Source organism: Coregonus lavaretus (genome assembly GCF_964263955.1).
Source record: "Coregonus lavaretus genome assembly, chromosome: 15".
Classification (NCBI taxonomy): domain Eukaryota; kingdom Metazoa; phylum Chordata; class Actinopteri; order Salmoniformes; family Salmonidae; genus Coregonus; species Coregonus lavaretus.
Window position 1 is genome coordinate 40,937,409 of NC_140002.1, and position 26,045 is coordinate 40,963,453.

At 42.1% G+C, this 26,045-nt stretch overlaps 2 protein-coding genes across 4 annotated transcripts; one reads left to right on the plus strand and one right to left on the minus strand.

Moving 5' to 3' along the window:
- The first annotated feature begins 1,018 nt into the window (after nucleotides 1-1,018).
- LOC311142504 (pyruvate dehydrogenase (acetyl-transferring) kinase isozyme 3, mitochondrial-like) lies at nucleotides 1,019-15,716 on the plus strand. The gene is made up of 11 exons (XM_084178161.1): nucleotides 1,019-1,334; nucleotides 7,369-7,510; nucleotides 7,641-7,712; nucleotides 7,857-8,041; nucleotides 8,181-8,270; nucleotides 13,140-13,217; nucleotides 13,679-13,755; nucleotides 13,926-14,027; nucleotides 14,123-14,242; nucleotides 14,659-14,772; nucleotides 14,860-15,716. The coding sequence occupies exons 1-11, from the start codon at nucleotides 1,232-1,234 to the stop codon at nucleotides 14,998-15,000; spliced, it is 1,224 nt and encodes a 407-aa protein (XP_084034287.1). The 5' UTR covers nucleotides 1,019-1,231; the 3' UTR covers nucleotides 15,001-15,716.
- A 147-nt stretch (nucleotides 15,717-15,863) lies between these two features.
- LOC311142503 (choline-phosphate cytidylyltransferase B-like) lies at nucleotides 15,864-20,283 on the minus strand. Of its 3 annotated transcripts, none has more exons than XM_084178159.1 (8): nucleotides 20,099-20,279; nucleotides 18,835-18,934; nucleotides 18,486-18,602; nucleotides 18,178-18,367; nucleotides 17,927-18,027; nucleotides 17,652-17,794; nucleotides 16,648-16,836; nucleotides 15,864-16,406 (listed from the first exon to the last, which is right to left on the minus strand). In XM_084178159.1, exons 1-8 carry the CDS (start codon nucleotides 20,177-20,179, stop codon nucleotides 16,152-16,154), a joined length of 1,176 nt encoding a protein of 391 aa, XP_084034285.1. In that variant the 5' UTR covers nucleotides 20,180-20,279; the 3' UTR covers nucleotides 15,864-16,151. The 3 variants fall into 3 exon arrangements, with proteins under 3 accessions (XP_084034285.1, XP_084034286.1, XP_084034284.1); XM_084178160.1 differs by having other exon boundaries at nucleotides 17,927-18,005; nucleotides 18,216-18,367; nucleotides 20,099-20,277; XM_084178158.1 differs by having other exon boundaries at nucleotides 17,652-18,005; nucleotides 18,216-18,367; nucleotides 20,099-20,283.
- Nucleotides 20,284-26,045: the final 5,762 nt, after the last annotated feature.

Here is a 26,045-nt window from a genome sequence, read left to right on the forward strand (position 1 = left end):
TCGCACCAACTGTTGTCACCTTCTCATCAAGCTGCTTGGCGATGGTCTTGTAGCCCATTCCAGCCTTGTGTAGGTCTACAATCTTGTCCCTGACATCCTTGGAGAGCTCTTTGGTCTTGGCCATGGTGGAGAGTTTGGAATCTGATTGATTGATTGCTTCTGTGGACAGGTGTCTTTTATACAGGTAACAAACTGAGATTAGGAGCACTCCCTTTAAGAGTGTGCTCCTAATCTCAGCTCGTTACCTGTATAAAAGACACCTGGGAGCCAGAAATCTTTCTGATTGAGAGGGGGTCAAATACTTATTTCCGTCATTAAAATGCAAATCAATTTATAACATTTTTGACATGCGTTTTTCTGGATTTGTTGTTGTTATTCTGTCTCTCACTGTTCAAATAAACCTACCATTAAAATTATGGACTGATCATTTCTTTGTCAGTGGGCAAACGTACAAAATCAGCAGGGGATCAAATACTTTTTTCCCTCACTGTATCACTGTATGTTTGTGTGTGTGTGTGGTGCAGGTGCGTGTGAGAGAGAAAGCGAGATAGAGTGATAGAGAGAAGGAGATGATTGCGTACTGCCTGCGTAAAGACGCATGTCCAAGTTTTTCACGCCCTCTGATGGTATTGGAGTGATTTGCAAGTAGCCTGCGAGAAACAGACACTTTTCTTTATGCCATGTGTTTACCAAACAAGATCTGGATTAATACACTCAGTTTCTTACGACATTAGTTGGAAGAACATAGGCTATTCTTAAACAGTGGCGCAGTATTGTTTATGGAATTGCATGTCCAGTTTGTCTGAACAAGGGTCCAGAAGGTATACATAACCAATACTTCTATCCCATCATCTAAAGTCATAATAATACATTCCCTCCGAATGGCTTTGAAGGCACAGTGACGTACCTGCTAGCTCGACAAAAGAGCACTTTGATGGGCAAACTTGTATCATTCCGGGGAAGCGAGAGGTTCTGTCAGCCAATAAGGTAGCACGTCCTGCTCTAACGCTTCCTTGTCACGTGCGTGGGGACACACACTGTACTTACGATGCATCAAAATAACATGGGGGACTACTGTCGAAGGAGGGGATATCAGCATGTAACTTGTATTGAGTGTTTATATTGGTCGATGCAAGTAAACAGGGGGTTGTTTGGAAATCGTTCTTAGGCCATCAACTGTACTCATATTTTATATGTGTTGAAAATTAGAAAGTGATTACTTGAAGCAATCATGAGGCTGTTCAACTTTCTACTGAAAGATGTAACATCGAAAATAGAATATTATTCGAGGTTCTCTCCCTCGCCGATGTCTATCAAGCAGTTTCTGGACTTTGGTGAGTATAGAAATAAATACTCCAAGAGTTTAAATGTCATGGACACAGGGTTGCCATTGGACTGAAAATTGAACTGATGGCTTTAATTTACGAACGGGTCAAAAGCTTTGAGAATTACACAAATATTAATTTTCACAAAGTCTGCTGCCTCAGTTTTTATGATGGCAATTTGCATATACTCCAGAATGTTATGAAGAGTGATCAGATGAATTGCAATTAGTTGCAAAGTCCCTTTTTGCTATGAAAATGAACTTAATCCCCCAAAAAACATTTCCACTGCATTTCAGCCCTGCCACAAAAGGACCAGCTGACATCATGTCAGTGATTCTCTCGTTAACACAGGTGAGAGTGTTGATGAGGACAAGGCTGGAGATCACTCGTCATGCTGATTGAGTTAGAATAACAGACTGGAAGCTTTAAAAGGAGGGTGGTGCTTGAAATAATTGTTCTTCCTCTGTTAACCATGGTTACCTGCAAGGAAACACGTGCCGTCATCATTGCTTTGCACAAAAAGGGCTTCACAGGCAAGGATATTGCTGCTAGTAAGATTGCACCTAAATCAACCATTAATCGGATCATCAAGAACTTCAAGGAGAGAGGTTCAATTGTTGTGAAGAAGGCTTCAGGGCGTCCAGCAAGCGCCAGGACCGTCTCCTAAAGTTGATTCAGCTGCAGGATCGGGGCACTACCAGTGCAGAGCTTGCTCAGGAATGGCAGCAGGCAGGTGTGAGTGCATCTGCACGCACAGTGAGGCGAATACTTTTGGAGGATGGCCTGGTGTCAAGAAGGGCAGCGAGGAAACCACTTCTCTTCAGGAAAAACATCAGGGACAGACTGATATTCTGCAAAAGGTACAGGGATTGGACTGCTGAGGACTGGGCTAAAGTCATTTTCCCTGATGAATCCCCTTTCTGATTGATTGGGGCATCCGGAAAAAAGCTTGTCTGGAGAAGACAAGGTGAGCGCTACCATCAGTCCTGTGTCATGCCAACAGTAAAGCATCCTGAGACCATTCATGTGTGGGGTTGCTTCTCAGCCAAGGGAGTGGGCTCACTCACAATTTTGCATAAGAACACAGCCATGAATAAAGAATGGTACCAACACATCCTCCGAGAGCAACTTCTCCCAACCAACCAAGAACAGTTTGGTGACGAACAATGCCTTTTCCAGCATGATGGAGCGCCTTGCCATAAGGCAAAGGTGATAACTAAGTGGCTCGGGGAACAAAACATCAACATTTTGGGTCCATGGTCAGGAAACTCCCCAGACTGTAATCCCATTGAGAACTTGTGATCAATCCTCAAGAGGCGGGTGGACAAATAAAACCCCACAAACTCCAAGCATTGATTATGCAAGAATGGGCTGCCATCAGTCAGGATGTGGCCCAGAAGTTAATTGACAGCATGCCAGGGCGGATTGCAGAGGTCTTGAAAAAGAAGGGTCAACACTGCAAATATTGACTCTTTGCATAAACTTAATGTAATTGTCAATAAAAGCCTTTGACACTTATGGAATGCTTGTAATTATACTTCAGTATACCATAGTAACATCTGACAAAAATATCTCAAAACACTGAAGCAGCAAACTTTGTGAAGACCAATACTTGTGTCATTCTCAAAACTTTTGACCACGACTGTATACGGAAACCGTTTACCATTTCCTAACGGAAGCCAACATAGCCAAACAAGAGTTTCTATTGGACCCTCTCCGTTTCGTTTGCTTCCGTTTAAGAAACGTTTTGCAACACAATCGGCAGAATGAATACACCCCAGATGATGTCATTAGTGTGCAAATAGAACATGCGTCAATTACTGTGTTTATGCAATATATAGGACTGCGACACATCATATTTAAAATGCCTACTTTCCCAATAATGCCCAAGTGTGGCTTTGATACAGTAGATAATTACATCAGCTGCCACCTCCATTGAAGTAATGTGACATCAGTATCACAGAGGCCTTGATACATTTCCACTGTCTGTCATTCTATAGTTTGTATGTTGGGGTAAAGATGGATGGCCTCAGTCTCTCAGTAAGCCACGTGTTCTGTGAGAGTCAGTGTCTTAAGTTTAGAGAACAAACTGTGCCGGCTGAACTCTCTAAGGTCAACCTGTCTGTCCACTCAATGCTTTTGGCTCACAGTTGCACAACACTGTTCCTAGCAGCAGCTCATTATAAATAGCTCCATGTCTCTCTGCCTCTCAGTATGAACTGGCCACTGGCCTTGTGCTGCATGTGTGGCAGATATATTCATAGAGTAACTGGCAAATAATAATAATAATAATTGAAGCTCATTTACTGCATTTCTTTACAAGAAAAACATTTTTTAAGTTCTGTTTGGAGAACAGCAAAAACAAGCCGTAAAGACCCCAGCCATTATCACCTTGGCCGCTGTAGGTTCATTCACTTCAGTCGATCTACAAACACATGGCCTATTAACTATACAATTGTAATGTTATACCTCTGAAAGGGGGGAGTTATGAGAAAGATTCACACTGACACATATGACATTTGTAGAACTGTATTGTTTGCATTTTGATTGCAGATGTTCATATTATGTTCGTATTAAAACATATCATATTTTTTAAAAGTTCCTAACTTGTTTGATAAGATTAGTACAGATTTTCTCACGTGAATGGGGCCCCGACCACAAATTTGGTAACCACTGTACTAATCTCTCTCTCTGCTTGCTTCCTCTCTGTCTTGTCTCCTCTGCTTCCTCCTGCATGCATTGCAGCTTCGAACACACCGACTGTGTCATTGCGTTTTGGTACACCAGAAGTACATTCATTTCCAATGGAACGCTGCGTTTGCCTTGCAGCATTGCGTTGCAGAGGCAGTTGCAGTGCGTTCTGTGTGGTGCATATGTTGGATTTATCGAACGAATGCGTCAAACTGTATGCGTAAACGGGTTGACAGAAATGGTAGCAGAAGGTGAATCTTGAACTTTTGTTGCGCACATATCTAGATGATGTTGCATATTATTTTGCGCAATGACACAGTCGGTGTGTTCAAAGTCTGCAACGCAATGCTGCAAGGCAAAACGCTGTCTGTCTCAGTACCCACTGGGCACACACTGGTTAAATCAATGTTATTTCCATGTCATTTCAATAAATGAATGAATTGGGTATAGCCTACTCTCTGTAAAGCAAAGTTATTATGAGAACATAGTAGCGTATTTTTTGCTAGTGCTGAGGTAGGCTCCGTTAGCTTCTTACTTCATCCTTCTAGCTGGCTAAGTAATACTAGCCAGAGCCGTTCAACGTTACAGCAGTAGAAGTCGCTGCCGGCAGCTAGCCACCTGACTGGCTGACATGGGCTATCTAGAAGCGACTATTTGCCAGTTGTCCACTCACTCTCCGAGAGTCGGTTTTTGTTGGTTTGGGGGATGTCTGTAGATATTGGAGGAGTCGCGCGACGGTTTTAAAATTCATTTTGTCCGGCATCTCGCAAACACACTGTCAGAAGCGTCTTTAGTTGCGTACTTGAGCCGACTGCGAGTTGGGGTAGTTCGTTTCACGTCTCAGGCCCGCGGAGTGAGCTGTTTGATAGAGTGGTGAATGTGCTGCTAAAATGGCAAATCTGGGGGACGCAGGCTAACATAAAATAACAAACCGCTGTTCATGATTCCACTCGTTCGCAAAGAGGCAGGCGCGATTAGAACTCAGATCAAGAATATACGTTTTGTGATTAACACTGGGAGCAATATTTCAATGTTTTTTTAAACCCTTATTTTACTACGTAAGTTGACGGAGAACACATTCTCATTTACAGCAACGACCTCGGGAATAGTTACATGGGGATGAATGAGCCAATTGGTAGCTGGGGATAATTAGGTGGCCATGATAGCCAGATTGGGAATTTAGCCAGGACACCAGGGTTAACACCCTTACGATAAGTGCCATGGGATCTTTAGTGACCACAGAGAGTCAGGACACCTGTTTAACGTCCCATCTGAAAGACAGCACCCTACACAGGGCAATGTCCCCAATCACTGCCCTGAGGCAATATTTTGTTTTAGACCAGAGGAAAGAGTGCCTCCTACTGGCCCTTCCACACCACTTCCAGCAGCATCAAGGACTGACCAGGACCAACCCTGCTTAGCTTCAGAAGCAAGCCAGAAGTGGGATGCAGGGTGGTAAGCAGCTGGCTAAATGTTGACCAGTTCTAAATTGTGTATGTATACAGTACCAGTCAAAAGTTTGGACACACCTACTCATTCAAGGGTCTTTCTTTATTTGTACTATTTTCTACATTGTAGAATAATAGTGAAGACATCAAAAATATGGAATCGTGTAGTAACCAAAAAAGGGTTAAATAAATCAAAATATATTTTATATTTGAGATTCTTCAAAGTAGCCACCCTTTGCCTTGATGACAGCTTTGTACACTCTTGGCATTCTCTCATCCAGCTTCATGAGGAATGCTTTTCCAACAGTCTTGACGGAGTTCCCACATATGCTGAGCACTTGTTGGCTGCTTTTTTTGGGTTGAGGTTGGGTGATTGCGGAGGCCAGGTCATCTGATGCAGCACTCCATCACTCTCCTTCTTGGTAAAATAGCCCTTACACAGCCTGGAGGTGTGTTTTGGGTCATTGTCCTGTTGAAAAACAAATGATAGTCCCACTAAGCGCAAACCAGATGGGATGGCGTATCGCTGCAGAATGCTGTGGTAGCCATGCTGGTTAAGTGTGCCTTGAATTCTAAATAAATTACTGACAGTGTCACCAACAAAGCATCCACACACCATCACACCACCTCCTCCATGCTTCACCGTGGTAACCACACATGCAGAGATCATCCGTTCACCTACTCTGTCTCACAAAGACACGGCGGTTGGAACCAAAAATCTCACATTTCGACTCATCAGACCAAAGGACAGATTTCCACCAGTCCATTGCTTGTGCTTCTTGGCCCAAGCAAGTCTCTTCTTATTATTGGTGTCCTTTAGTAGTGGTTTCTTTGCAGCAATTCGACCATGAAGGCCTGATTCACGCAGTCTCCTCTGAACAGTTGATGTTGAGACGTGTCTATTACTTGAACTCTGTGAAGCATTTATTTGGGCTGCAATCTGAGGTGCAGTTAACTCTAATGAACTTATCCTCTGCAGCAGAGGTAACTCTGGGTCTTCCTTTCCTGTGGTGGTCCTCATGAGAGCTAGTTTCATCATAGCGCTTGATGGTTTTTGCGACTGCATTTGAAGAAACTTTCAAAGTTTCTAGATTGACTGACCTTCATGTCTTCAAGTAATGATGGACTGTTGTTTCTCTTTGCTTATTTGAGCTGTTCTTGCCATAATATGGACTTGGTCTTTTACCAAATAGGGCTATCTTCTGTATACCACCTCTACCTTGTCACAACACAACTGATTGGCTCAAACGCATTAAGAAGGAAATAAATTCCACAAATTAACTTTTAACAAGGCACACCTGTTAATTGAAATGCATTCCAGGTGACTACCTAATGAAGCTGGTTGAGAGAATGCCAAGAGTGTGCAAAGATGTCATCAAGTAAAGGGTGCCTTTTTGAAGAATCTCAAATATAAAATATATTTTGATTTGTTTAACACTTTTTTGGTTACTACATGATTCCATATGTGTTATTTCATAGTTTTGATGTCTTCACTATTATTCTACAATGTAGATAATAGTAAAAAATAAAGAAAAACCCTTGAATGAGTAGGTGTGTCCAAAGTTTTGACTGGTACTGTATAGTTACTTGTTTTCTAATTAAAAAACATTACAGAGGTCCGGACCTCGGTGTCCTCATATATACTTATGGCCATGTTCTTGGACTAATACAAACCTCCGTCAGTGGTTTGTCACAAACCTGTCACAAACTTCCATCAAATGAGGCAGATGTGGAAAGCTCCAAGAATGCAGGTGTTTCTGAGACAGACACTTTGGAAAGTTTCAACTGAAATGCATGAGAGGTCTGTTGATATAATCTTGTCTTACAACCTCCGTCAAATGAACACAGCACAAGTATTGGTCTGCTACCAGTCACCAGTTTATTGACCCAATGCTTTTCCACAGGTAGGGAGAATGCATGTGAGAAGACCTCCTACATGTTCCTGCGTAAGGAGCTTGCGGTGCGGGGGGCCAACACCATGAAGGAAATCAACCTGTTACCCCGCGATCTGCGTATCCAGCCGTCTATCAAACTGGTGCACAGCTGGTGAGAACCTCTGTCTGTCCCTCTGTTCTGATTCAGGGGTGACTGTAAGCACAGTATTCTGGGATGCGTGGTGACATCCGTCTGTGTGTACGCCAGGGTATGACAGTGTGCTGTGGTCTTTGTGTTTCAGGTACATACAGAGCTTTGAAGAGCTGCTGGACTATGAACAAAGGGGTCCAGAGGACAGCCGCACCTTAAACGAGTGAGTTGACATGTACACAGTCGCACCATTTACCAACCACATCTTCAGACAGCACTGAGACTTCACTGAGACTTCAGACAGCACTGAGACTTCAGACAGCACTGAGACTTCTGAGAGTCCTCACACCATATTTCTCTGTAACAGCTTTCTAGACACCCTGGTCAAAATCCGTAACAGGCACAATGAAGTGGTCCCCACCATGGCCCAGGGTGTCATAGAGTACAAGCAGAAGTTTGGCTTTGACCCTTTTATCAGCAGCAACGTTCAGTACTTCCTGGATCGCTTTTACACCAACAGGATATCCTTCCGCATGCTCATCAACCAGCACAGTAAGTGACATCACCAGCCAATACACATATTTATATAATTAATGTGTGTCAGATGTTGTCTAAAAATAGTACATGTGTATGATTTGGATCTTATAGTGGATATTGATGACGATCTTGATCAGGTGAGACTTTGTTTCAGCACTCCTTTTTGGTGATGACAGAACCACCTCCCATCCCAAGCACATAGGAAGTATTGATCCTACCTGCAATGTCAATGAGGTGGTGAAAGGTGAGCAGAATTCCACTGATCCTAATGCTTAACAAATAGCAACTTTGAGTCAGACTGCATCAGGGAAACATCAACTTATTCAAGCTGTATTCAATAAAGACTACAGTGCATCCGGAAAGTATTCAGACCCCTTTACATTTTCCACATTTTGTTACGTTACAGCCTTATTCTAAAATGGATTTAAAAAAAAAAAAATCCTCATCAATCTACGCACAATAACCCATGATGATAAAGCGAAAAAAACAGGTTTATTAAAAATAAAAAACAGAAATACCTTATTTATGTAAGTATTCAGACCCTTTGCTATGAGACTGGACTCCACCTGTGGTAAATACAATTGATTGGACATGATTTGGAAAGGCACACACCTGTCTATATAAGGTCTCTCAGTTGACAGTGCATGTCAGAGCAAAAACCAAGCCATGAGGTCGAAGGAATTGTCTGTAGAGCTCCGAGACAGGATTGTGTTGAGGCACAGATCTGTGGAAGGGTACCAACACATTTCTGTAGCATTGAAGGTCCCCAAGAACACAGTGGCCTCCATCATTCTTAAATGGAAGAAGTTTGGAACCACTAAGATTCTTCATAGAGCTGGCCGCCCGGCCAAACTGAGCAATCGGGGTAGAAGGGCCTTGGTCAAGGAGGGGACCAAGAACTCGATGGTCACTCTGACAGAGCTCCAGAGTTCCTCTGTGGAGATGGGAGAACCTTCCAGAAGGACAACCATCTCTGCAGCACTCCACCAATCAGGCCTTTATGGTAGAGTGGCCAGACGGAAGCCACTCCTCAGTAAAAGGCACATGACAGCCCACTTGGAGTTTGCCAAAAGGCACCTAAAGGACTCTCAGACCATGAGAAACAAGATTCTCTGGTCTGAGGCATGGTGGTGCCAACATCATGCTGTGGGGATGTTATTCAGCGGCAGGGACTGGGAGACTAGTCAGGATCGAGAGAAAGATGAATGGAGCAAAGTACAGAGAGATCCTTGATGAAAACCTGCTCCAGAGCGCTCAGGACCACAGACTGGGGCGAAGGTTCACCTTCCAACAGGACAATTTCCCTAAGCACGCAGCCAAGACAACGCATGAGTAGCTGTGGGACAAGTCTCTAAATGTCCTTGAGTGGCCCAGCCAGAGCCCGGACTTGAACCGGATCGAACATCTCTGGAGAGACCTGAAAATAGCTGTGCAGCAACACTTCCCATCAAACCTTACAGAGCTTGAGTGGATCTGCAGAGAAGAATGGGAGCAACTCCCCAAATACAGGTGTGCCAAGCTTGTAGCGTCATACCCAAGAAGACTCGAGACTGTAATCGCTGCCAAAGGTGATTCAACAAAGTACTGAGTAAAGGGTCTGAATACTTATGTAAATGTTATATTTCCATTTTTTATTTTTTATAAATTGGAAGAAATATCAAAAAACCTGCTTTTGCTTTGTCATTATGGGGTATTGTGTGTGGATTGATGAGAGGGGGGAAACAATTAAATCAATTTTAGAATAAGGCTGTAATGTAACAAAATGTGGAAAAAGTCAAGAGGTCTGAATACTTTCCGAATGAAGAGTTTATTTCCACGCTATATCCACAAATTTTTCACATTTGTGTTTTTTCATCAGAAATTATTGCTTTTGGGTGGAACTCCAAACATTTTTCAATAAAGGACAAATAGACGTCACCTCAGTTCACCTTTTTATTTTCGTCCGGGCAAGCTAACGCATTCTGGCAGTTATGCCTTCATCAGAACATCAAGAGATGTGCCAAAGCCATTGTTTTCTATGCAGGTGCCTAGGTGATAATTACAATTGCCCACATCTGTGTGGTGTTGGTGCATAGCGATACTCAAAACATTAGTCAACCAACAATTGTTACAATATACTGTATATACAAATACACAGATCAGCAGAATAAACTCGACAAATAGCTTTTAGATATCATGATGACATTTAGGAAATTTGAGGTATTTTAGCGCAATTAATTACTTCCTAGTACACAATAAAGCTTTGGGGTATGAAAAATAGACATCCTAATAGAAAGATTGTGATTGAATGTTGGAAAATATAGCCTACAAATGACAGCACAGCAATATAGTCTACAAGAATAGTCTGAATGAGAAATCATTGTTTAGACCAAGAGGATGCATGGTGTTTAGTCTATCAATCCAAAACATCTCGTTGTGAGAGCATTTTAGGGACCTTGCCACCTCTGATGGATGTGACCTGTTGCAGGCTCACAAAGCGCAAAGAAGACGGTGGGCCATGTTTGGCTTCTAAGTAGTGTTTTACCATAACATATTCGATATTGCCGGTGCTGATCCCTGTTTTGTGTTCAGATATTCTTATTTTAAAATATCTTTCTGTTTGGCCCACATAGGCTTTACCACACGGTCACTTAAGCATATACACAATGTTGGTAGAGTTACAATTGATGAACTGTCTCTGGTAGAACTTTCGGCCAGTTAAGAGGGTGTGTGAAGTATTTACTGTTTACCGTGTTGTTACATTGAGCACATCTTCCACACTTATAGTTCCCTTGTAGCGATAACCAGTTTGAATGGTCAGGCTTTTGGAAACAATGGACCAGCATGATCGTGATCCCTGATCGTGCGTGCCCGTCTGTATGAGAACAGAGAGGGATTTTCCGACAGGCTCTGTTTGTAGAATAGACCAGTGTTTTAGGTTTGCACACCGGTGGGGATATTGGTTTTGAGATGTCACAGATTATTACTATTGAAGTGGAGGACACCTTCATGTGTGTGTAAAATATTACTGTTCTCAGATGTTTTTATTTATAGATTTGAGATATGTATGAAAATGTGTTTTTTTGTAAAATGCTATACAGTTGAAGTCGGAGGTTTACATGCACTTAGGTTGGAGTCATTAAAACTTGTTTTTCAACCACTCCACAAATGTTGTTAACAAACTATAGTTTTGGCAAGTCGGTTAGGACATCTACTTTGTGCATGACACAAGTAATTTTTCCAACAATTGTTTACAGACAGATTATTTCACTTATAATTCACTGTATCACAATTCCAGTGGGTCAGAAGTTTACATACATTAAGTTGACGGTGCCTTTAAACAGCTTGGAAAATTCCAGAAAATGATGTCATGGCTTTAGAAGCTTCTGATAGGCTAATTGACATCATTTGAGTCAATTGGAGGTGTACCTGTGGATGTATTTCAAGGCCTGCCTTCAAACGCAGTGCCTCTTTGCTTGACATCATGGGAAAATCCAAAGAAATCAGCCAAGACCTCAGAAAAAAATTTTTTGACCTCCACAAGTCTGGTTCATCCTTGGGAGCAATTTCCAAACGCCTGAAGGTACCACGTTCATCTGTACAAACAATAGTATGCAAGTATAAACACCATGGGACCACGCAGCCATCATACCGCTCAGGAAGGAGACGCGTTCTGTCTCCTAGAGATGAATGTACTTTGGTGCGAAAAGTGCAAATCAATACCAGAACGACAGCAAAGGACCTTGTGAAGATGCTGGAGGAAACAGGTACAAAAGTATCTATATCCACAGAAAAACGAGTCCTATATCGACATAACCTGAAAGGTCGCTCAGCAAGGAAGAAGCCACTGGTCCAAAACCGCCATAAAAAAGCCAGACTACGGTTTGCAACTGCACATGGGGACAAAGATCGTACTTTTTGGAGAAATGTCCTCTGGTCTGGTGAAACTAAAATAGAACTGTTGGGCCATAATGACCATCGTTATGTTTGGAGGAAAAAGGGGGCACTTGCAAGCCGAAGAACACCATCCCAACCGTGAAGCACGGGGGTGGCAGCATCATGCTGTGGGGGTGCTTTGCTGCAGGAGGGACTGGTACACTTCACAAAATAGATGGCATCATGAAGAAGGAAAATTATGTGGATATATTGAAGCAACATCTCAAGACATTAGTCAGGAAGTTAAAGCTTGGTCGCAAATGGGTCTTCCAAATGGACAATGACCCCAAGCATACTTCCAAAGTTGTGGCAAAATGGCTTAAGGACAACAAAGTCAAGGTATTGGAGTGGCCATCACAAAGCCCTGACCTCAATCCTATTGAAAATTTGTGGGCAGAACTGAAAAAGCGTGTGCGAGCAAGGAGGCCTACAAACCTGATTCAGTTACACCAGCTCTGTCAGGAGGAATGGGCCAACATTCACCCAACTTATTGTGGGAAGCTTATGGAAGGCTACCCGACACGTTTGACCCAAGTTAAACAATTTAAAGGCAATGCTACCAAATACGAATTCAGTGTACGTAAACTTTTGACCCACTGGGAATATGATGAAAGAAATAAAAGCTTAAATAAATCATTCTCTCTACTATTATTCTGACATTTCACATTCTTAAAATAAAGTGGTGATCCTAATTGACCTAAGACAGGGAATTTTTACTAGGATTAAATGTCAGGAATTGTGAAAAACCTGAGTTTAAATGTATTTGGCTAAGGTGTATGTAAACTTCCGACTTCAACTGTATATCCATTGTTTAGCTAGAATGGAATGTTCATATCCTGTATATTTTACTGTGGAATGTGGTTGTCTCTTAAGATGAATGCTTTAACTGTAAGTCGCTCTGGATAAGAGCATCTGCTAAATGACAAAAATGTCAAATGTAAATGTTTTACATACAGATCTCATATTACTGTATTGAATTATTATTATTATTATTATATATTTTTTAAATACCGATATCACAAATGCATAATTTGTACATTTCTTTATATATATTTATTTTGTTATTTGTCACATTTGACTGTGTAAAACCTAGCAGTACTACTTTTATCTCTGAGAGCGAGGCGGATATTTGGTCAAAGTTGAACACAATGCCACATACTATTAATCCTCTGTGTTTCTGTGCTGCTGTCTTTTGCAGATGCCTATGAGACCGCTAAGATGCTCTGTGAGAAGTACTACATGATTGCCCCTGAGCTGAAGATAGAAGAGTACAATTGTACGTTTAATTGTAATTAAATACACTGAGCCACCTGTGTATGCATTATAAAAGATGAACAGATATGTATGCAATTATAAGCTGTTGTACGGAGCCATTAGCTTATATGAAGGCTTGTAGCATGTCTAGAATGCAATATTGGTAGGATAGAAGGCACTGGTGCTTAGATTGTAAACGTCTGAGTATGCACTAAGATCTTGGTTAGGATGTGGCAGGTTTATTGGCTGTAATGGAAAAAGTTATCTGGAATGGAAAGTTGGCCTCTTCTCAGAGTTTCCCATTGGCTCCTGTCCGAACCTGCAAATGTAAGCAGAGGAGATGCAGCAGAGCCAATTAATATCTATTTTGTGTGATATTACATGAAACATGACTACTATAATGATATGTGAATAGAGAACGATTGATAAATATTGATTGCCTTTATTTTACCATTAACATACTGTACGTGTCATTTTTCTCAGCCAAGGCCCCTTCGAAGGCTATCCAGGTGGATTATGTTCCATCTCACCTGTTCCATATGCTGTTTGAGCTCTTCAAGGTGACTGGCATTTATGTTGTACTGAAAGAAAGCTTCTCTAGGCTATCAATTAACTGGTCCTAATTTGTAATGTATTTGTGAAGTCCTTCATCATTGGCTGTATCATGTTCTATTTATATGTTCCAACTGAGTTATGTGTATTCATTAATGTTTCTTGAATGACTGTGTAGAATTCGATGCGGGCCACGGTGGAGCACCATGAGAACAGTACTGCTGCACTCCCCCCAGTGAAGGCCATGGTGACGCTGGGAAAGGAAGACCTCTCTATCAAGGTCTGTTACTGGCACGGACACTGCTCTGGTGTTTTTAGATGACCTCATCATGGCCTATATAAAGGTTCTCAGTCACCCCTGTCCTCTCCCCTCAGATCATTGACAGAGGAGGGGGCGTGCCCCTCAGGAAGATTGACAAGCTCTTTAGCTACATGTACTCCACCGCGCCCACCCCGAGCCTGGAACCAGGAAATGGAACTCAGGCTGCACCACTGGTAACACATCACAACGGGTGTATAGAGAAATGTTTTGTTTACATGCAAGCGTCATGTTCAAGGAATGCACGCACATCCCGGCACCAAAAAGCTCTGTAGCAGAATAGCTAACACTGATGTTGGGACCTTGACAAACTTAAGAGTGAGTGAGTGATGACCATGAAAACATACCAGACTGATGGCTATAGCTATCTATGTTCAACAAATATATTATTCTTCTGGCTTTATCTAACTCTATTTGTGATATTTTACCTTGCTTTGCTGGCTTACTAGCTTCTTGGTAATCAATCCTCTGATGACAGCAATGTTATAGACGATAACCATCTGATTACGTGTTTGTTAACAAGCACAAGCTGCATTTGAAGTTGCATGTTATCGCATCTTTGTAGTATGAACCACTCTTTCTTCTCCGTCAGGCTGGCTTTGGATATGGTCTCCCCATTTCTAGACTTTATGCACGCTACTTCCAAGGAGACCTGAACCTTTACTCCATGGAGGGGGTGGGTACAGACACTGTCATCTATCTGAAGGTGCGTTAGGGACTTGCGTTTAGTTAAGTAACATGTTGTCATTATGAGCTGGCTGTGGTTTCATATTTGTTTCTCTCTGACCTCCAGGCTCTGTCCAGCGAGTCCTTTGAGCGTCTCCCCGTCTTCAACAAGTCAGCGTGGAGACACTACCAGACTGGCCCTGAGGCAGATGACTGGAGCAACCCTAGCAGCGACCCACGTGATGCAGCCAAGTACAAGGTCAAATAACTCTTTTGAGTCTGGCCCTCAGGCAACGCTGCATGCCATAGGTCTTGTCCAGTCACATGGCAAACAGATTAAGTTACCGTCCACTCCTACAGTTAAGCACAGAACTAAAGCACAGCACTGACTGAAATATTGTCTAAACAGGTAACATATTTATTTCCAGTGAATATCACATCAGGTATGTAAATCCAAAACACAGTTTTAACCCAGACCATCTTTATTTCCTTGTTTGCTGGTATGTTATGATTGACCACGGTTTCCATGGTAGCAGATTGCGATTGGTGACCTCCTCCGTCAGATAGCATGACTGTTATTAGATCTAATTAGTGTCACGTGAGAGTGACACCAACTGTCGGGAAATAATGTACTTTTTCCCTTAATGCAAATAATGACCTAGCATAACAGTATACTGTGTGAAACAAGAATATTAGTTTATCATTTTATGGCAGTGTGCAATGGTTTTCAATAGATAAGCTCAGTCGGCATTTTCCCAGCATTTTCCCAGCTCAGAAAAAAGGGATTAGGTTAGTATGTATGTGTTTGTGTCATGTGACATGAAATGTTACTCAGGATGGTATTTAAATTCATGATAATGCAATATGGTATGTAAGTTTATAAGAGATTATTATCACTTTGGAAGCTTAAGAAATGCATGGAGCAATATCTAAACAAGTTGAGACATATCTTACTTTAGATTGCTTAAAAAAAAAAAATTTTTTTAGAAAAAGGCCTCAAATGAAATTTATATTTTAGTGGGTCAATAGTTATTATTGCATGACAAAATACTCTCAGAAATGATTGTTTTGTATTTCATATTTCATAGAAACAACGTATTATTTAAAAAAGAAAATGTCCAAAAAAAAAAATTGTACTGCATATCATAGACAACTGAACGCACATTTGAGCATTTCACTAAGTATTTGTAAAGAAAAATAAAGCCTGGTTGATGCAGTGAAATAGTGGTATTATTTGTGTGGTACAGGAATCAGAAGTGAGAATGGAGTGAGTCAACTAATTGAGATACCACAGTGCATTCAGTTACCTTAACAACATACACAATCAAATAGCACAAATATGGCAGACTGTGGGCGGCATCTTGCACTAAGTAACCGTGGACACTGTGTGTTTGTGTTTTGGGAGTGACAGTGCCGTCTCTACTCCTCGTCGTCATCCCCCTCACTCGAGCTGCTGAGGGAGGTTAAGGGACGAGCAGAGGCACCCTTGAGAGAGGAAGGGGAGGTGGGTGAGGACGGAGGGGAACGGGGAGAACGGGATGTGGGAGAGGAGGGGGGCGATGGGGAGCGCCCTCTGGTGGGACTGCTACTGGGGGAGCCACGGGGCGAGGCAACGGGCGATGCGTAGGGTGACAGAGCCTGGAGCATGCGCCCACTCTGCTCCTGGATCACATGCTGCTCGGAGAGAGAGAGGGAGCGAGAAAGAGAGAGAGACAGAGAGACAGAGAGAGACGGAGAAAGGGAGCATTGTGTTTTTTTTAATTGTTTGTCCAACTGAGTGTTGCTTTTCCTAAACTACTTGTTAATATTGTGTGGTCACTTGCTTAGAGGAATGAGATCAATACTAACCATCTTCTGCTATTGACCGTAAACGCTTCCTACTATAGTATCTATTGTGGGCTAAATGTAAACTTACCCACGCTCCATCTGGACCAAACAACTCCAGGAAATTCCCAATGAACTCCCGTGACTTCTCCTCCCACTTGTGGATGAGGTCATGGCTCTTCTCCTCCACCTTGAACACAAAGTGCTTGGACTTCTCCTCCACTGTCTTCACCGTCTCCTTCATACGATCCACCTGGTTCTGCAGACGGATTTTCTTCTCCTGCAGAATAAATCAAATCAAATTGTATTGGTCACATGCGCCGAATACAACAGGTGTAGACTTTACTGTGAAATGCTTAATTAAGAGCCCATTCCCAACAGTGCAGAGTTAAAAAGTAAGACAAATATTTGCTAAATAAAAAAGGAAATAGTAACACAATAAAATAACAATAATGAGGCTATATACAAAGAGTACCAGTACAGAGTCAATGTGCAGGGGTACGAGGTAATTGAGGTAATACAGTATGTACATGTGGCTAAGGGTAAACGTGACTAGGCAATCAGGATATATAATAAACAGAGTAGCAGCAGCGTTTGTGAAGCGTGAAAATATGTATATGTGTGAGTGTGTGGCTTCAATATGCATGTGAATGTGTGTGTGTGTGTGTGTGTGTGTGTGTGTTGGAGTGTCAGTTTAGTATGTGTGAGTGTGCGGCTAGAGTCTAGTGAGTGTGCATAGAGTCAGTGCAAATAATAAAGATTATAAATAAAATTCTAAAGTTAATGTAAATAGCCTGGGTGGCCTTTTGATGAACTATTCAGCAGTCTTATGGCTTGGGGGTTGAAGCTGTTCAGGAACCTTTGGTCCCAGACTTGGCGCTCCGGTACCGCTTGCCGTGCGGGAGCAGAGAGAACAGTCTATGACAAGTCATGTGGTTGGCAATAAGGCATCAACTAAAGGTGGTCTTGTGTTTATCAACCACAACCACCAATACTGAAACACCCATTTCACTTCCTCAAAGACAAACTATTGTAACATATGGTTATTCCAACTTAATTAATTGTTCTAAGTTAATTAGGTGATGTCATTCATACCCTGATGAAGCTAACGTTGAGGTCACTGGCTGTGTAGCCTCTCTGCAGGTTGCGTCGGACATAGAGGTCGTAGTCTCTCACTATCCTGGTGATGAGGTCGGATGTAGAGATGCCGTCTGTCCTCTGTGTGGCCACAAACATCCCTGAGACCCAACAGAGAGAACACAGCTCAGCCAAGATGACACAGGGAAGGGAATAGATAGTAGGTAGCTCAGCAAACACACACAGACACAATCTCAAATGGTTCATTTCTGTTCCAGAGCAGATCTGTTTACCTGCTTCCTTGATGTGTTTGTAGACGTCCTCTGATCCTGCAGAGGTGTATGGGATATCGTCATGGGCCACAAAGTCAATCTGGTGAAATCCCAGAATAGCACTAAAATGATTTTATGTGGAAAAAAGGGACATGGGCTATGTACATCTGTATCGGATTTTAGGACTGATCAAATCAAATGCCTTTTACATCAGCAGAAGCCCAGCCTAAAACCCCAAACAGCAAGCAGTGCAGATGGTTTGTAATACTGACTGGTGTACTGTATATGGCCCTTCTCCAGAAGTGCTGACCTTATGTTTCTTCAAGAACTCAGGGCTGAGGGTCCAGGGAGCGTCCCGTACCACCTCATCCACATAGCGACAGTGTATCAGGGCTTCGTAGCGCTCAGACTCTGTCATCACCGTGTAGCCCTTATACTTGTGTGTGAGTTCATCACTGCAGACTGCAAGGACAGACACACAATGATATACTCTCTGTGTGTGGTTTGTGTACATGCTTGTTTGTACAGTCTGTCCTTGGGTGTTTTGAAAGGCACTTGAAATTCAAAAGGTGTTATTTACCTCCCACTATGAGATGTGTGTTGGGGAACAGGTTCTTGGCTTGCATCAGAGCGCGTGCGTGTCCAGAGTGGAAGAGATCAAAGATCCCATCAGCATAGACTCGCACTGGCCGGATTGCTACATGAAAAGAAAAACAATCATTGTATCTATGTCTCGCTGCGTTCTCCTTGTCTCACCTCTCACTTTCACATCCCCCTCTCTCTCGACTGCCCCTTATCTCTTCTCTTCCACTGCCCATCCTTCAATATTCCCAGTGAGGAGTGATAAAACTGGTGGTGAAACTGACCTATGATCAGTCTGACTGGTCTGTGATTGGTCTGACCTGTGGAGACCAGTAATGATGACTGACCTGGCGTGCCTCTCTTGGCCTGGGCGATGGTCATCTTTTCATGAGGAACCTCTGACTCATATCCTGTTTTCTTGGCAAATAATGCTGGCTCCCTCAGAGTCTGAGATGGGACAGAAAGAGTTAACTGACCTCCTGGGAGGGGATATCGGTACATAAATGATTTGGGGATAATAGATACTCTATAAGTAAAGTATTTTAAATGTTTACATTTATGGAAATCATCAGGGCTGTGATAAGCCTTTGGACATGTAAGGGATTTCTGGCTTCATTAGTGGTTATCTCTGCATGTGAGGGATGTAGCTCAGTTGGTAGATCATGGCGTTTGCAACGCCAGGGTTGTGGGTTCGAATCCCACGGGGGGACAGTATGGGAAAAATGAATAAAAAATGCACTCACTAACTGTAAGTCGCTCTGGATAAGAGCGTCTACTAAAATGTAAATGTAGTGGATGTGTACATGGTTGCTAGGAATTATCTGTAGAGTTGTCAATATACATTGAACCCTGAACTGTTTGACATCTACCCGTGACTTAAGAATAGACTTCAATCCCTGTGGAAGAAAAAGTTATAATTGAAGGTAGAGATCAATCTACCATTCAAAGAGCTATACCATAATGTTTTAACATTTACAGTGACAGTATCATTACATTTATTGAGGAATCATTTGTAGCTGCCTATGTTATACAATTTCCTGCCTATGTTATACAATTTCCTGCCAATGTTATACAATTTCCTGCCTATGTTATACAATTTCCTGCCTATGTTATACAATTTCCTGCCTATGTTATACAATTTCCTGCCTATGTTATACAATTTCCTGCCTATGTTATACAATTTCCTGCCTATGTTACACAATACACTGGTGAACTGAGTAAGGTGTAGCCTACCTTTAACACATGCAAGTACACTCCCATACTGTACACAGACACACTAAAGCGCACAATAAGATAATATTACACAAGACTAATTTCCAGAGCAACATAATTATTGACTGTTGTTGGCTACACTAGGCTATAGTATGTTTATTTATTAGTAATGATAGGTCAAATATAGACTTGCAGAAAATGTAACATTTGCTGAGTCAGCAATGCTGGCTGCATATAAGGTTTGTCATTGAGCATGAAGTACTGAAAAACAGGCTCGAAATGTGTGTCAGTAGTCTGTCTGACAATAATTAACCTCAGACCTGGCAGAAAGTAGACATGATATGCTCATTTTCTTTATATTAACCGTTTGATAAGCCTCCTATAGGTAGTCTGACTCACCTTGCGGGGTCCCCCCCTGCGTTGCTGTTGGGGCTGCTGTGGTCCACTGTTGGCTCTGGAGCCACGTCTCCTTCCCACCATGCTGGATGTTCTGTTGCCTTGTTTACCTGTCAACTGGCGTCTCGTCCGTTTGCTTGTACTCCAACCCTCTCAGTGCTGCACTCCTGCAATCTATGAGGGAGTTTTAAAGTTTGCATGTTGCTGGCTGGTCTGACCCCGGTGACAAGAAAATGTCATGTGCAAAGTTCAAGCCAAAGAGTAGTCGATACTTTAGGCTGCATATCTATTATCAGCTCTGTAGAGGAAATGGGGTGGATCAGGGGTTCCCCATGTAGGCCTAAACAGACATTTACAATATGACTACCCTTTTATTTTTTGATCTAGGCCTAGCTTATAAATTATATTTAAATGTACTCATGCTGTTGTGAGCTTTCTTAAATGTGTAAAGTTATAAGAAGCCTTATTATTGGCTTGTCTGCTGGAAATTGATGTTCAACTTGGTCTCATGGAATAGTAGGATTTTATTTTTAAAGCGATATTTCCCCGTTTCATGAATAGAAACTGCTCCCAAAAATTATTTGACTGGGGCAACCTTTGGACCCAAACATAGTAGTGGGACAAGTTGTTCCAGTGGGTCATGAGGCAGCTTAAAGTTGCCTATCTATGGACTCCACTGATTATGCAATGTTTACTGAAAGCTCAATCAATCAAGCAATGTCATTAATGGCCCACATGACACACCTGTGATCGTAAATCCGCTTTATCAAAATTTCCAAAGCACTCCATGGACATTGACACTTTGCCCTTATGCCTGAATCAGGCCATGGACATTTGCACTATAACACAAGACTGTGTTATCCTACTGAGCTATAGTCTAGGCCTTAACTTACAAAAATACCCATGACAAATTTGCAGTTTACAGTGGGGGAAAAAAGTATTTAGTCAGCCACCAATTGTGCAAGTTCTCCCACTTAAAAAGATGAGAGAGGCCTGTAATTTTCATCATAGGTACACGTCAACTATGACAGACAAAATGAGAAGAAAAAAAAACAGAAAATCACATTGTAGGATTTTTTATGAATTTATTTGCAAATTATGGTGGAAAATAAGTATTTGGTCAATAACAAAAGTTTCTCAATACTTTGTTATATACCCTTTGTTGGCAATGACACAGGTCAAACGTTTTCTGTAAGTCTTCACAAGGTTTTCACACACTGTTGCTGGTATTTTGGCCCATTCCTCCATGCAGATCTCCTCTAGAGCAGTGATGTTTTGGGGCTGTCGCTGGGCAACATAGACTTTCAACTCCCTCCAAAGATGTTCTATGGGGTTGAGATCTGGAGTCTGGCTAGGCCACTCCAGGACCTTGAAATGCTTCTTACGAAGCCACTCCTTCGTTGCCCGGGCGGTGTGTTTGGGATCATTGTCATGCTGAAAGACCCAGCCACGTTTCATCTTCAATGCCCTTGCTGATGGAAGGAGGTTTTCACTCAAAATCTCACGATACATGGCCCCATTCATTCATTCTTTCCTTTACACGGATCAGTCGTCCTGGTCCCTTTGCAGAAAAACAGCCCCAAAGCATGATGTTTCCACCCCCATGCTTCACAGTAGGTATGGTGTTCTTTGGATGCAACTCAGCATTCTTTGTCCTCCAAACACGACGAATTGAGTTTTTACCAAAAAGTTCTATTTTGGTTTCATCTGACCATATGACATTCTCCCAATCCTCTTCTGGATCATCCAAATGCACTCTAGCAAACTTCAGACGGGCCTGGACATGTACTGGCTTAACCAGCTCTCTGCAGGTCATTCACTAGGTCCCCCCGTGTGGTTCTGGGATTTTTGCTCACCGTTCTTGTGATCATTTTGACCCCATGGGGTGAGATCTTGCGTGGAGCCCCAGATCGAGGGAGATTATCAGTGGTCTTGTATGTCTTCCATTTTCTAATAATTGCTCCCACAGTTGATTTCTTCAAACCAAGCTGCTTACCTATTGCAGATTCAGTCTTCCCAGCCTGGTGCAGGTCTACAATTTTGTTTCTGGTGTCCTTTGACAGCTCTTTGGTCTTGGCCATAGTGGAGGTTGGAGTGTGACTGTTTGAGGTTGTGGACAGGTGTCTTTAATACTGATAACATGTTCAAACAGGTGCCATTAATACAGGTAACGAGTGGAGGACAGAGGAGCCTCTTAAAGAATAAGTTACAGGTCTGTGAGAGCCAGAAATCTTGCTTGTTTGTAGGTGACCAAATACTATATTTTCCACCATAATTTGCAAATAAATTCATTAAAAATCCTACAATGTGATTTTCTGGAGAAAAAAATTCTCAATTTGTCTGTCATAGTTGACGTGTACCTATGATGAAAATTACAGGCCTCTCTCATCTTTTTAAGTGGGAGAACTTGCACAATTGGTGGCTGACTAAATACTTTTTTTCCCCACTGTACGTAAATATAAAAATACTGTTTAGCCTAAAAACATGGTTAAAACTATCATTTGGATATCATGGATGGTCAGTTCCTGCATCCATAGTGTAGCCTATGTATTTGAAAGTGGTTGCATTTCTCTAGCCCCATCCCTCAGCTTTTTACCGAAACTGTGGCGTAGAGGACACTTTGCTAATGTTTAAATTAAGGATTGCCGCTTTAAACACCTTTAATAGAGTAATAGTGTTATTATATGGTGTAATCCTCTAGTGAGTGAGTTACCTTCGTGCCATTACAGTTTTTTACAATCACTTTGGCACTAATTTCAGAACCTTGACGTCTTTTTTCAAAACTCTAGACACAAAACGGTCATCACTTGTAACACAGGCTGTCCAATGTTCAAAACATTGCATTGTGCATTCATATCTTTAAAGAAATATTGCACTTGCACAATCATTGGTTCAAAAAACAAATGTATTGTGAAATACCAATGAAACGTTAATTTAGATCACCCACACACACGCAACCGATAGTTTCACTGTGTCATTGTTCGTACAATCATTAAATATTGTTGTACAAAATAGGTGATACATGTTTCATTATGGTACTACATGTAAATACATCCCTGTAAAAGTACTGCAGTAGTAGAGAGAATACTACAGACACAGTGGAATCATTGAACAAAATCTGAAATATATTGATGAAAAACAATACAGTACTGTAAAACATCAAATGCAGTGTAAAAAGCAAAACATAGGAGTGATTACTGTACTTTTACATTTTCATCAACTCTGTCTTGTGGATTTGGCCACAGGTTCTCATCTACAGTGGGGAAAAAAAGTATTTAGTCAGCCACCAATTGTGCAAGTTCTCCCACTTAAAAAGATGAGAGAGGCCTGTAATTTTCATCATAGGTACACGTCAACTATGACAGACAAATTGAGATTTTTTTTTCAAGAAAATCACATTGTAGGATTTTTAATGAATTTATTTGCAAATTATGGTGGAAAATAAGTATTTGGTCACCTACAAACAAGCAAGATTTCTGGCTCTCACAGACCTGTAACTTCTTCTTTAAGAGGCTCCTCTGTTCTCCACTCGTTACCTGTATTAATGGCACCTGTTTGAACTTGTTATCAGTATAAAAGACACCTGTCCACAACATCAAACAGTCACACTCCAAACTCCACTATGGCCAAGACCAAAGAGCTGTCAAAGGACACCAGAAACAAAATCGTAGACCTGCACCAGGCTGGGAAGACTGAATCTGCAATAGGTAAGCAGCTTGGTTTGAAGAAATCAACTGTGGGAGCAATTATTAGAAAATGGAAGACATACAAGACCACTGATAATCTCCCTCGATCTGGGGCTCCACGCAAGATCTCACCCCGTGGGGTTAAAATGATCACAAGAACGGTGAGCAAAAATGCCAGAACCACACGGGGGGACCTAGTGAATAACCTGCAGAGAGCTGGGACCAAAGTAACAAAGCCTACCATCAGTAACACACTACGCCGCCAGGGACTCAAATCCTGCAGTGCCAGATGTGTCCCCCTGCTTAAGCCAGTACATGTCCAGGCCCGTCTGAAGTTTGCTAGAGTGCATTTGGATGATCCAGAAGAGGATTGGGAGAATGTCATATGGTCAGATGAAACCAAAATATAACTTTTTGGTAAAAACTCAACTCGTCGTGTTTGGAGGACAAAGAATGCTGAGTTGCATCCAAAGAACACCATACCTACTGTGAAGCATGGGGGTGGAAACATCATGCTTTGGGGCTGTTTTTCTGCAAAGGGACCAGAACGACTGATCCGTGTAAAGGAAAGAATGAATGGGGCCATGTATCGTGAGATTTTGAGTGAAAACCTCCTTCCATCAGCAAGGGCATTGAAGATGAAACGTGGCTGGGTCTTTCAGCACGACAATGATCCCAAACACACCGCCCGGGCAACGAAGGAGTGGCTTCGTAAGAAGCATTTCAAGGTCCTGGAGTGGCCTAGCCAGTCTCCAGATCTCAACCCCATAGAAAATCTTTGGAGGGAGTTGAAAGTCTGTGTTGCCCAGCGACAGCCCCAAAACATCACTGCTCTAGAGGAGATCTGCATGGAGGAATGGGCCAAAATACCAGCAACAGTGTGTGAAAACCTTGTGAAGACTTACAGAAAACGTTTGACCTGTGTCATTGCCAACAAAGGGTATATAACAAAGTATTGAGAAACTTTTGTTATTGACCAAATACTTATTTTCCACCATAATTTGCAAATAAATTCATTAAAAATCCTACAATGTGATTTTCTGGAATTTTTTTTCTCATTTTGTCTGTCATAGTTGACGTGTACCTATGATGAAAATTACAGGCCTCTCTCATCTTTTTAAGTGGGAGAACATGCACAATTGGTGGCTGACTAAATACTTTTTTCCCCCACTGTATATCACAATGGATGTTTTCATTAGCCAAACATCTTGGAAAAAACCTTCGGGCATGGCGAATCCAGACCTGACACTGGTCTGCCGTGATGTCATTGCATGCGTCATCCATAGCCTTGAGAAGAGTGACTTGTTCATGAGGGCGCCTATCATAAACCTTCCATCTCCATGTGGAGAAAAATTCCTCAATCGGGTTAAGGAAAGGAGTGTATGGGGGTAAATACAGGGTGGTAAATTGTGCATGGGCCTGAAACCATGCTTGCACCATATGAGCATGGTGGAACCTGACATCCCACACAATGACATAGGTCACGCCATCAGCTCTACAGACCTGATCGAGCTCATCAAGGAAGGTTACAAGGAGAGCTGCATTATATGATCCAATACGAGGTCTGCGTCCCACCACACCATCTTCTGATATAGCCACACACATGGTAATGTTGGCCCCACATTGTCCAGGTACTTGGATGGTTGTCCGCTGGCCAATGAAATTCCGACCTCTCCTCCTTGTCTTGGCCAGGTTAAAGCCTGCCTCATCCAAATATATTAATTTGTGATGGTTGTCATCAGCATCCAGCTCCATCACCCTTTAAAAATACATTTTGGAAAGAGATTTACTGATTACTGTACAATGTAGAATTATTAGGGAATTTTATTACAACAGCCATCTTGAAACTGAACATACCTGAACATACTCAGTCCTCATTTGCTTCACTCTGTCTGCATTTCTTTCAAAAGGCACACGGTATAGTTGTTTTAAAGACACCTGGTGCCTTTTCAGCATGCGTGCAATAGTCGGCAAACTTATGGATTCCACAATGTTAAACATGTCTTCATTGTCCAAGATATGCTGGCGAAATTCTGTAAGGCGAATATCATTTCTGGCCCGAACCAAATCGACCACAGTCTGCTCTTGTTGGTCAGTCAGAATTTTGCCTCTGCCTCCCCTATTTGGCCTAGTCTCAATTCTACAGGGAACATTACAGTAAGAAGACACTTGGTCACATCACCTACTCTGTGATACACATTGGTATGCAGTCATTTGACAATTGAGAGTAGCATAATATTTAGTGCATGCTGACGACTTACCGG

Coding starts and splice junctions, on each gene's coding strand:
- LOC311142504 (XM_084178161.1), top strand. CDS start 1,232: ATGAGGCTGTTCAACTTTCTACTGAAAGATGTAACATCGAAAATAGAA. Junction 8,271..13,139: donor TGTCAATGAGGTGGTGAAAG/GTGAGCAGAATT, acceptor TGTCTTTTGCAG/ATGCCTATGAGACCGCTAAG. Junction 13,218..13,678: donor GAAGATAGAAGAGTACAATT/GTACGTTTAATT, acceptor CATTTTTCTCAG/CCAAGGCCCCTTCGAAGGCT.
- LOC311142503 (XM_084178158.1), bottom strand. CDS start 20,179: ATGGTGGGAAGGAGACGTGGCTCCAGAGCCAACAGTGGACCACAGCAG. Junction 18,603..18,834: donor GGCCAAGAGAGGCACGCCAG/GTCAGTCATCAT, acceptor CTTTTCATGTAG/CAATCCGGCCAGTGCGAGTC. Junction 16,837..17,651: donor TCAACGTTAGCTTCATCAGG/GTATGAATGACA, acceptor TTTATTCTGCAG/GAGAAGAAAATCCGTCTGCA.